Source organism: Nerophis ophidion, linkage group LG12 (genome assembly GCF_033978795.1).
Source record: "Nerophis ophidion isolate RoL-2023_Sa linkage group LG12, RoL_Noph_v1.0, whole genome shotgun sequence".
Classification (NCBI taxonomy): Eukaryota; Metazoa; Chordata; class Actinopteri; order Syngnathiformes; family Syngnathidae; genus Nerophis; species Nerophis ophidion.
In genome coordinates this window covers 3,478,162-3,490,398 of record NC_084622.1, presented here as the reverse complement: position 1 = coordinate 3,490,398, position 12,237 = coordinate 3,478,162, and the positions used below count along the sequence as shown (strand labels likewise).

At 42.6% G+C, this 12,237-nt stretch overlaps 1 protein-coding gene across 1 annotated transcript in view; it reads left to right on the top strand.

Annotated features, from left to right (window-relative positions):
* LOC133562896 (P2X purinoceptor 3-like) overlaps positions 1-12,237 on the top strand; it is a 90,640-nt gene that overhangs the window by 63,534 nt on the left and 14,869 nt on the right. Inside the window, exon 10 of the mRNA XM_061916712.1 lies at positions 7,424-7,489. Within this exon, the coding sequence (XP_061772696.1) occupies positions 7,424-7,489 (66 nt within the window). The remainder of the gene's footprint in view (positions 1-7,423; positions 7,490-12,237) is intronic.

Below are 12,237 nucleotides of genomic sequence, written 5' to 3'. Positions count from 1 at the left end.
AAATACAACACTGTCCTTTCAAACATCATTTAAAAAATCTGCAACTTAGCCTCCAACAAATAACAGGAGTTAGACACATTCTGGTCACAGAAGGTGACCAAAATGCCATTTCTTTACAACGGAATGAAATGCCAACTTGGGTGGTTCCAACTATTTTGGACTGGTAAGAGTCGATCCACAGCAATTGTTCTGCCACACATTACCTCAATGCTAATGAGAGGAAATTACACTTCAACGACTCTTGTTGGTTTTGACAGTAGTATTGTCTTTTTTGCATCAAGCAGTTATTTTTCTCTCTTTGATAGGGCAAAACCATCCCTGCCCGGTTCTTGGAGTATACATATATATATATATATATATATATATATATATTTAGGATTTTGGCACCAGCCGATAGACTACATGAAAACAATCAAAGTCTTGGACTAGATCTGACCACTCATAGTCTCTGAGCATGAACTGATGAAGCCTACGCAGATAAGATGCAAAACATCTTTAAAGACAAACCAAAAAGTCCAGTTGCAATCGATTGAATACCTTGAGATTACAATGACCTGGATGAATGAGAACATTCATAGACAGGACAGCTGGTGAGTAAAACATTTCTTTTACTTAGGTAGTATACTCAAAAAAGCACTCCTCACAGGAGGTAACAAGAGGCGAGGGTGCAAAAAGGAGAAAACAAAATGTGCACCGTGGAAAAATACCAAAATTAACTAAATTTGGGTCAGAGTTGCTAGACGTGCTACCTACAAAAACAACACCAAGCTAGATCGCACTGGGAATGACCAAGATAGCAACAAGCAAAAATACTAGAAGCATAGAAGTCATCAGGCGTGGGGCGCCGAGGAATGGAATTTCTGAGTCCCATCCAGCTGCCAAGGTGCTGCTTAAGTAGAGCCAAGGATATTGGAAGTAGCAGTGTATGTCTCAAAAGTCCACCCAAAAGGGAAAAAAATGGAACTCTATGGAAAAGGAGAAATGCAGTAAGAATACAACACCAAAAGAGGGAAACTGACAATACTAACCACTATGTGGCAGCAGAAGGTGACAAATACTTTGAAATATGAGGCAAAATGTCTTGAGTTCAAACCAGTGTTGGGGTTGAAATGATCCATCCATCCATCCATCCATCCATCCATCCATCATCTTCCGCTTATCCGAGGTCGGGTCGCGGGGGCAGCAGCCTAAGCAGGGAAGCCCAGACTTCCCTCTCTCCAGCCACTTCGTCTAGCTCTTCCCGGGGGATCCCGAGGCGTTCCCAGGCCAGCCGGGAGACATAGTCTTCCCAACGTGTCCTGGGTCTTCCCCGTCCCAGCTGGACGTGCCCTAAACACCTCCCTATGGAGGCGTTCGGGTGGCATCCTGACCAGATGCCCGAACCACCTCATCTGGCTCCTCTCAATGTGAAGGAGCAGCGGCTTTACGTTGAGTTCCTCCCGGATGACAGAGCTTCTCACCCTATCTCTAAGGGCGGAGGAAACTCATTTCGGCCGCTTGTACCCGTGATCTTATCCTTTCGGTCATGACCCAGAGCTCATGACCATAGGTGAGGATGGGAACGTAGATCGACCGGTAAATTGAGAGCTTTGCCTTCCGGCTCAGCTCCTTCTTCACCACAACGGATCGATACAACGTCCGCATTACTGAAGACGCCGCACCGATCCGCCTGTCGATCTCACGATCCACTCTTCCCTCACTCGTGAACAAGACTCCTAGGTACTTGAACTCCTCCACTTGGGGCAGGGTCTCCTCCCCAACCCGGAGATGACACTCCACCCTTTTCCGGGCAAGAACCATGGACTCGGACTTGGAGGTGCTGTCTTTATTTTATGTTTTATTGGTGTTAAAATAGTTTGATACGCGAAACGTCAGTATATTAATTAAAACGGGGTTGTGCATTGTGTTGCTCAAGGTAATATTATTAATATGGTGAAGGGATACCCATTATTTCCGCCTTTCAACTCTCCTTTTGGACCACCAATTTTTGACCTCGGTATTTGTCAAATCCTGGTTATGGCCCTTCACATGTGGCCATAACAAGGGGGCTGAACAAGGGGATGGGTCAAATGCAGAGGACAAATTTCACACCTAGTGTGTGTGTGACTATGGTGGAATGGTCCGAAGCTTACACTGCAAGTAGTTTTAGTACAAAAGTTTTATTTACCCATTTATCAAAAAGTACAGGTTGGATTTAATTGCCATATGCAGACAGACATCGTCCTCCAGAGGATCCAGAATCAAACGGAAACATCCAAATCATCTATCTAATGTTGGTCCACTGGCTTTTTTATATGATTCCCTCATGTGGATCTCCTAGTCATAACAACAGTCATCACATTTCTTAGACTAGTTGGCGCGACCAGAAATTCAACTTTCCATTTTATTTGCTTTCCCAGTGACTCAGAACAGGCTTTTAAATAGACTGTTTTTTTCAGGCAATAAATATGGTATGAAAGTCAGAAATTCCAATACATGACAATAATTGGTACTTTAGCAGGTTTTTCTCTGTGCGATATAGAAGATGACTTTGTGGTGATACAGTCATCAGTGATCCGAAAGGTAATAGAGTAGGTGTCAGTTTGGGCTGGTGTCGATCTTAAAACTGCATCTTTTTACATTTAAAACCCAGGGGGAAATGGCGAGACTGAACATTCTCGGTGATGGCGGGTTCAGCTGGTGGCATTAGTGACAGTGCAATGCCCCAGCTTGCCCAAGGGTGGCAGCATTGAGTTGACCAAGGGTGTATGTTGGCAGCATGAAGAGTAACAACTCTTACAACGTAAGAGTTGTTACTAACTAACTAACTAGTAACAACGAGGGCAACGTTCTCACGCAGTTGCTTTTAGCTGCAGGCCTTTCTCACTCTCTTTCAATCATCAATCTATGTTTATTTATATAGCCCCAAATCACAAATGTCTCAAAGGACTGCACAAATCATTACGACTACAACATCCTCGGAAGAACCCACAAAAGGGCAAGGAAAACTCACACCCAGTGGGCAGGGAGAATTCACATCCAGTGGGACGCCAGTGACAATGCTGACTATGAGAAACCTTGGAGAGGACCTCAGATGTGGGCAACCCCCCCCCCCCTCTAGGGGACCGAAAGCAACGTGAAAGTTCAATCCATAGTGGCTCCAACACAGCCGCGAGAGTTCAGTTCAAGCGGATCCAAGACAGCAGCGAGAGTCCCGTCCACAGGAGACCATCTCAAGCGGAGGCGGATCAGCAGCGTAGAGATGTCCCCAACCGATACACAGGCGAGCGGTCCATCCTGGGTCCCGACGAGCGAGCCATCCTGGGTCTCGACTCTGGACAGCCAGTACTTCATCCATGGTCATCGGACCGGACCCCCTCCACAAGGGAGGGGGGGACATAGGAGAAAGAAAAGAAGCGGCAGATCAACTGGTCTAAAAAGGAGGTCTATTTAAAGGCTAGAGTATACAGATGAGTTTTAAGGTGAGACTTAAATGCTTTTACTGAGGTAGCATCTCGAACTGTTACCGGGAGGGCATTCCAGAGTACTGGAGCCCGAACGGAAAACGCTCTATAGCCCGCAGACTTTTTTTGGGCTCTAGGAATCACAAATAAGCCGGAGTCTTTTGAACGCAGATTTCTTGCCGGGACATATGGTACAATACAATCAGCAAGATAGGATGGAGCTAGACCGTGTAGTATTTTATACGTAAGTAGTAAAACCTTAGTCACATCTTAAGTGCACAGGAAGCCAGTGCAGGTGAGCCAGTATAGGTATATATGTATGTATATATGTATATAAAGGTATATACAGTACAGGCGTAATATGATCAAACTTTCTTGTTCTTGTCAAAAGTCCAGCAGCCGCATTTTGTACCAACTGTAATCTTTTAATGCTAGACATGGGGAGACCCGAAAATAATACGTTACAGTAGTCGAGACGAGACGTAACAAATGCATGGATGATGATCTCAGCGTCTTTAGTGGACAGAATGGAGCGAATTTTAGCGATATTACGGAGATGAAAGAAGGCCGTTTTAGTAACGCTTTTAACGTGTGACTCAAAGGAGAGAGTTGGGTCGAAGATAATACCCAGATTTTTTTCCTGTCTCTCCTTCTTACGGAGACATAAAACACGCTCACTTTCTGACATACGTCACGTACTGTTGCGCGTGCAACGTCACACACGCTCACGGAGCAGAGAGGGAGTGGCATGGGTAACGGTAGCTGTGATGCTAGCGGTAATACGAGAGAAAGAAGGAGTGAATCTGGTAAAAAATTAAGAAAGAATGAATTGCCAAGAAAAACAGTAGGGGCTGCTTCGTCTGGCGGCAAGATGTCAACAGATATCCATAAAATATGTCAAGTGTGCGGCAAAAGCGTTGCCACAAAAAGTAGCAGCACTGCTAATTTGTAGCATGACTTGAAAAGTCACCCTCTAGAGAATTTAGAGTGCTTGAAACTCTGCATGTCAACATCTCCGTTCGGTGCCAAACCAACAAAATGCCCAAGCCACCATTTCCACATCAACACCGTATGAAAAAAGTAGTCAACAACAGAAGGAGATAACGTCCACAGTAACCTACCACATAGCGCAGGACTTACACTATTTGATTTCCTACCATAAAGCTATTTTTTTATTTGACAGTTATTGTAATTATATTGTGCTACATCATGCACAAAAGTGCACTTAATTTGTTTTCAACTATTGTAGTGGCGTTCTGTACAAAAAGTGGACTTTATGTGTTGTTTTGATATGTCATCTTAGTGACATCATGCACGAAAGTGCACTAATAACTTGTTTTAAAATGTCTCAGACAATCTTGCACTTTCTGTTTTGAAATGACATGAATGTTTGAGCCACTGTTTAATAACTGTTTAATAAATACAGTTTTGGTAAATTGACTTAGTTGGGATTTCCCTCGGTATGAACGTTTAAAATGAACATATATTAATGCAGTATGAAGAAAAATGTTTGAATGTAGACACATAGAATCATCATACTGCTGTGATTATATGCATCAAGTGTTCATTCAAGGCTAAGGCAAAATATAAAGATACATATTGTGTATCGTGACATGGCCTGAAAATAAAAATATTAATAAAAGGCCATATCACCCAGCCTTACTTTAACTTAAACATTGTACTTTATCAGCAGGAATTGTTTGAGAGTGTCCTATTTTTTAGTTATATTTCATATATATATATATATATATATATATATAATTTATTTTTTGTCCCGGCAAGAAATCTGCGTTCAAAAGACTCCGGCTTATTAGTGATTCCTAGAGCCCAAAAAAAGTCTGCGGGCTATAGAGCGTTTTCCCTTCGGGCTCCAGTACTCTGGAATGCCCTCCCGGTAACAGTTCGAGATGCCACCTCAGTAGAAGCATTTAAGTCTCACCTTAAAACTCATCTGTATACTCTAGCCTTTAAATAGACCTCCTTTTTAGACCAGTTGATCTGCCGCTTCTTTTCTTTCTCCTATGCCCCCCCCCCCCCCTCCTTTGTGGAGGGGGTCCGGTCCGATAACCATGGATGAAGTACTGGCTGTCCAGAGTCGAGACCCAGGATGGACCACTCGTCGGGACCCAGGATGGACCGCTCGCCTGTATCGATTGGGGACATCTCTACGCTGCTGATCCGCCTCCGCTTGAGATGGTCTCCTGTGGACGGGACTCTCGCTGCTGTCTTGGATCCGCTTTGAACTGAACTCTCGCGGCTGTGTCGGAGCCACTATGGATTGAACTTCCACAGTATCATGTTAGACCCGCTCGACATCCATTGCTTTCGGTCCCCTAGAGGGGGGGGGTTGCCCACATCTGAGGTCCTCTCCAAGGTTTCTCATAGTCAGCATTGTCACTGGCGTCCCACTGGATGTGAATTCTCCCTGCCCACTGGGTGTGAGTTTTCCTTGCCCTTTTGTGGGTTCTTCCGAGGATGTTGTAGTCGTAATGATTTGTGCAGTCCTTTGAGACATTTGTGATTTGGGGCTATATAAATAAACATTGATTGATTGATTGATTGATTTTTTGTTGGATAATGCTTGATATTATGTGTGTTAACCTCATGGGTCCTCCCTGTTCAAACTATCCGAGTGCTTGACCAGTTTCTGAAGATTAAAAAATAGGAGCCCAAGAAACAAGCCAAAAAACGATATATTGTAAATTGAAGTTCTGGAACGTATCGGCATATCAATAAGAAAGCCAATATCGCACATCACAAAAAATAACCTATCCATCCATCCATTTTCTACCTCTTATTCCCTTTTGGGGTTGGAGGGGGGGCTGGTGCCTATCTCAGCTACAATCGGGCGGAAGGCGGGGTCTTTTTCCAAGATGGCGCTGCTGTAGTGGCTGCTGTAGGCAGGAGCTCTGTGCTCTTGTATCATCCTTTTGTGTTTCCCTCTTGTTTTCATGTCTTATTATATTTTTTTGCCTTTTGGTCCGGGACCCTTTGGGACTGTGTGACAAGGGGTGTCACTTTCGTGACCTCTGTGGTGCTTTTTTTTGTGGACTTCTGGATCTGCCTCCCGGGAGCCTTTTGGCCATGGAGACCAGCTGCTGGGTCTTTGCCACACCAGAGTCGCTTTGGAGGGACTGGAGTAGATGCGGATGAGGGGACAGGGCTGCGGAGCTGGCACTGAGCGCTGGGACGGAGAGGCTTCGTGGTGTCTTGGCTGGGTGAGCAGGTGTCGGACACCTCAGTCTCCTTGGACGTATCCTCGCTCATCCATGCGGACTGGACACTGGCCGAGAGTGGAGTCGGCTGTCCTGGTTGCTTTGTTGGGTCTGCTCCTGTCTCTGGCCATCCTCCCTCCACCCCAGCGGACGATGGCGTGGAACACCGCAGAGGCCACCACAGGGGATATGTTTCTTTTACTTTTTATTCATAGCTTTATGTAGAAGTGTCTAGTTGTATCTGTTGCTTTAATGTCTTTAATGTCCAATGTGTTCTTTGATGTTTGATGTTTCCCTCTTACACACATGTAAGAGGGGTGTGTTCTATGGCTATGAGTTGTTGTTTTTTTTCCCTTGGCCTCAGTCTGCACCCCCTCTCCAGGGCCCAGGCTAAGACCGATTTTTTTATTTTATTTTAATCTCATATTTTTTTCTCCCCCCCCCTTGTTTACCTGTATCTCATCTTTTTTTTTTGTAAGGGGCGCTGGAAGCCGGCAGACCCGTCAGCGATCCTGTTCTGTCTCCCTTTAATGTTTGTCTGATCTTGAATGGGATTGTGCGGAAAATTGTAATTTTCCCGAAGGAACTCTCCTGACGGAATAAATAAAGTACTATCTAATCTAATCTAATGTTTAATACACCAGGCATTTATAAAAGGGGCAGTCAAGTGTTTTTACTGTTGGTCCCATGACAATTATTTTTGAAATTTCGGTCGGGTTTAGAGTCCAAAGCCCTAAGTGAGAACAGCATTTTTCTTCATTTCAGGCAGGAAAGTTCAACATGATTCCCACACTTATCAACATGGTGGCAGCTTTTACATCAATTGGAGTGGTGAGTGAAATCTGCATATGAATGTGTGTGTGCATGAATGTGTGTAACATAGTGGAAATTAGGTCATTTTGTACTAGTCAACAGAGGACTCATGTCATTCTGTATAAACCTAATGGTTTTTTTTTTCTTTCAAAGCAAAACAACAAATACGATGAAATCTTATACATCATACTGAAGATGCAATTGCATTAAGGTTAATTGAAATGACATTGTCTTTGATGGTTTTGATCGTTTATATCAGGGGTAGGGAACCTATGGCTCTCGAGCCAGATGTGGCTCTTCTGATGACCGCATCTGGCTCTCAGATAAATCTTAGCTGACGTTGCTTAACACATTCAGTAATTGATGATTCCACTGGTAATAATTCCACAGTGTTAAAAACAGCTTTCTAAATATAAAACATTCTCATGCATTTTAATCCATCCATCCGTTTCTACCGCACCTGTTCAAAAAGTCGCATTAATGGTCAAAAGTGTTTTATTTATTATTGGTTACTTTCAGAATAACAATGTTATAAAAAATAATAAGAAATGCACACATTTAGTTTTTGTAATCTGGGGAAGTCCAAATGAAAGAAGAGGCATAGAATTATCTTGTCAAGGGTACAGGTCTGCGGGTTTCTCCTCAGTGAGCTAAATTGAATCCAGTCTCGGTTTAATTCCTTGCTTCTTGTCTGTTTAATAAATGTCAATAGTGTTTGAACCTGACTGTTGATTTCAGTGTTAAACATATTATACGGCTCTCATTTGGAAATACATTTTAAAATATCTGGCTTTTGTGGCTCTCTCAGCCAAAAAGGTTCCCGACCGCTGGTTTATATTGATGTACAAACCCCGTTTCCATATGAGTTGGGAAATTGTGTTAAATGTACATATAAACGAAATACTATTATTTGCAAATCATTTTCAACCCAAATTCAGTTGAATATGCTACAAAGACAACATGTTTGATGTTCAAACTGATAAATATATATGTATTTTTTTGCAAAGAATCATTAACTTGAGAATTTGATGCCAGCAACACGTGACAAAGAAGTTGGGAAATGTGGCAATAAATACTGATAAAGTTGAGGAATGCTCATCAAACACTTATTTGGAACATCCCACAGGTGTGCAGGCTAATTGGGAACAGGTGGGTGCCATGATTGGGTATAAAAACAGCTTCCCAAAAAATGCTCAGTCTTTCACAAGAAAGGATGGGGCGAGGTACACCCCTTTGTCCACAACTGCGTGAGCAAATAGTCAAACAGTTTAAGAACAACGTTTCTCAAAGTGCAATTGCAAGAAATGTTGTTATTTCAAAATCTACGGTCCATAATGTCATTAAAAGGTTCAGAGAACCTGGAGAAATCACTCCACGTAAGCGGCATGGCCGGAAACCAACATTGAATGACAGAGACCTTCGAACCCTCGGACGGCACTGTATCCAAAACCGACATCAATCTCTAAAGGATATCACCACATGGGCTCAGGAACCCTTCAGAAAACCACTGTCACTAAATAGAGTTGGTCGCTACATCTGTAAGTGCAAGTTAAAGCTCTACTATGCAAAGGGAAAGCCATTTATCAACAACATCCAGAAACGCCACCGGCTTCTGTGGGCCCGAGATCATCTAAGATGGACTGATGCAAAGTGGAAAAGTGTTCTGTGGTCTGACGAGTTCACATTTGAAATTGTTTTTGGAAATTTTTGACATTGAGTCATGCGGACCAAAGGGGAAGCGAACCATCCAGACTGTTATCGATGCAAAGTTCAAAAGCCAGCATCTGTGATGGTATGGGGGTGCATTAGTGCCCAAGGCGTAGGTAACTTACACATCTGTGAAGGCACCATTAATGCTGAAAGGTACATACAGGTTTTGGAACAACATATGCTGCCATCTAAGCGCCATCTTTTTCATGGACGCCCCTGCTTATTTCAGCAAGACAATCCCAAGCCACATTCAGCACGTGTTACAACAGTGTGGCTTCGTATAAAAAGAGTGCGGGTACTTTCCTGGCCCGCCTGCAGTCCAGACCTGTCTCCCATCGAAAATGTGTGGCGCAATATGAAGCGCAACATACGACAGCGGAGATCCCGGACTGTTGAACGACTGAAGCTCTACATAAAACAAGAATGGGAAAGAATTCCACTTTCAAAGCTTCAACAATTAGTTTCCTCAGTTCCCAAACATTTGTTGAGTGTTGTTAAAAGAAAAGGTGATGTAACACAGTGGTGAACATGCCCTTTCCCAATTACTTTGGCAAGTGTTGCAGTCATAAAATTCAAAGTTAATAATTATTTGCAAAAAAAAAAAATAAGTTTATGAGTTTGAACATCAAATATCTTGTATTTTGTAGTGCATTCAATTGAATACGCGTTGAAAAGGATTTGCAAATCATTGTATTCCGTTTATATTGACATCTAACACAATTTCCCAACTCATATGGAAACGGGGTTTGTAAGTACAACAAATATTATTGTACTTTGAAATCGCTGGTTTTGATTATAAATATTTAATTTTGCGGTCATGTCAGTCTGTATAAACTAAATAAGGAAGGTTTTAGCTCCAAGAAACTAATTAATTAATTAAACACTAATTAGGTCAAAAAAAGGGTACGCAAACTCCCACTGCAGTTTAGGGAGGGCCACTATTTTATGTGTGGCCATTGCTCTAGGGCAGGGGTGCCCATTACGTCGATCGCGAGCTACCAGTCGACCGCGGGGGGTGTGTCAGTCGATCTCCAGCCAGGCTTTTAAAAAAAATAGACCTAAAAATGAGTGATCATCAATCTTCACCAAGACGTCACTTAAATGACATTCACGGTACCGGAGCGTCTTGTGAGATGACGCTGGCTGCTGCAAGATCATTATTATGAAAATATGACCGAGAGGAAGGCGAGAAAAACTTTTTATTTCAACAGACTCTCGCGCCGTAACTTCCGTCAAAACTCTAAAGGCCGACTGCACATTTCCTATCTTCACAATAAAAGCCCTGCTTCATGCTGCCTGCGCTAACTAAATACAGAGTCTCGGAAAACTGGCGTGCACAAGCGATCCCTCAGAAAGCTGGCGTGCACAAGTGATGTGCACGCCAGCTTTCCGAGAGTCTTATTTTGTTAGCGCAGGCAGCATGAAGCAGGGCTTTTATTGTGAAGATAGGAAATGTGCAGTCGGCCTTTAGAGTTTTGACGGAAGGGACGGCGCGAAAGTCTGTTGAAATAAAAAGTGTTTCTCGCCTTCCTCTCTGTCATTTTTTCATAATAATGAACTGGCAGCAGCCAGCGTCATCTCACAAGACCCTCGGGTGCCGTGAATGTCAATCAAGCAAGCTACGGAATTTGCCGCCAATGTTTTTCTTGTAAAGTGTATGGAAGCTGGATGAATTAGATGCCAAAAACCAACCACTTTCATGTGGTATTGTACAGAAAGGACAACTTTTTTTCTCCTCCATTTGAAAATGTGGGCGTTATCATCATTACTGTCTGATTCCAATCAATGCAAGTCATCAGAATCGGGTAATACACCAACTTATATTCTTGTCTTTGTGAAAGAAAGACATCTATATGTGTTACACATGCTTGTATTATCATTAAACACATTTAACTTGTTTACAAAAATGTCTCTTTCATAAATAAATAAATATAAATGATATATATAAATGAGGTAGATCCCCTCGAGTTGGTCAATTGAAAAGTAGCTCGCCTGCAGAAAAAGTGTGGGCACCCCTGCTCTAGGGTGCAAGTCCCCTCTTGGCGATTTCTTAAAAATTAATAATAAGGGTGAGGGTGAGAAGCGCTGCAGAGCAGGGACGATGTAGGAGGTGTTTTGCAGTGGCTCTGATGGAATGTGACATTTTATATATATTTTAAGAGCCCCTTTTTAATAACTTCAATCGCATCTTACATAGTAGTAGTATAAACAGTACACAAGCCTCTGGCCTCTCCAGAGCCCGATTAAACCAGAAAGATATGTTGCTGATTTAACTCTGCTGCTGAACATGAAGAAGATGACGGTTGAAATGCGCGGTGACATTTTCAGTAAACTTAAGTCCATAGTTTCAGGCATAACTAATGAGAAATAACCGCTGCTTTGAAGCCATTGGATAACAAACTTTCGTCCCATGCCGAGGTGACTGCAGCATTCCGCTAATGCTCACAATGGCGAACTAACTAATATTTTCATAATAATGATCTTGCAGCAGCCAGCGTCATCTCACAAGACCCTCCGGTACCGTGAATGTCATTTAAGTGACGTCTTGGTGAAGATTGATGATCACTCATTTTTAGGTCTATTTTTTTTAAAAGCCTGGCTGGAGATCGACTGACACCCCCCCCGCGGTCGACTGGTAGCTCGCGATCGACGTAATGGGCACCCCCTTTCTAACTGATCTTTTTTTGTAACACTGTTAAATGAATGAAGTGCACATTAGTAGTTATTTCCCTATATTTCTGCACAATAACTCAGATATAGTAACACTAGCGAACAGTAGAGAATATAGAGTTATTTAGGTCCAAAACATATTTTGCTTTGTTCATTATCTCATATATAAAATGTTGTTCATTTTATATATGAGATGTCCTGTTAATATTATCATCTATTATTACACACAAAAATTTTGTTTTTTCACCCTTTCAATGTCTACTCGGTCTATTTGTGTTTGTGTATGATACTCTTTTGATGTGCGAACATGGAAGAGAATGCAGTGCGTCAGGTTGGATGCTACATGGAGTAATGTTTGGAACTCAGTACCTGAGGAGGTTAAGCTG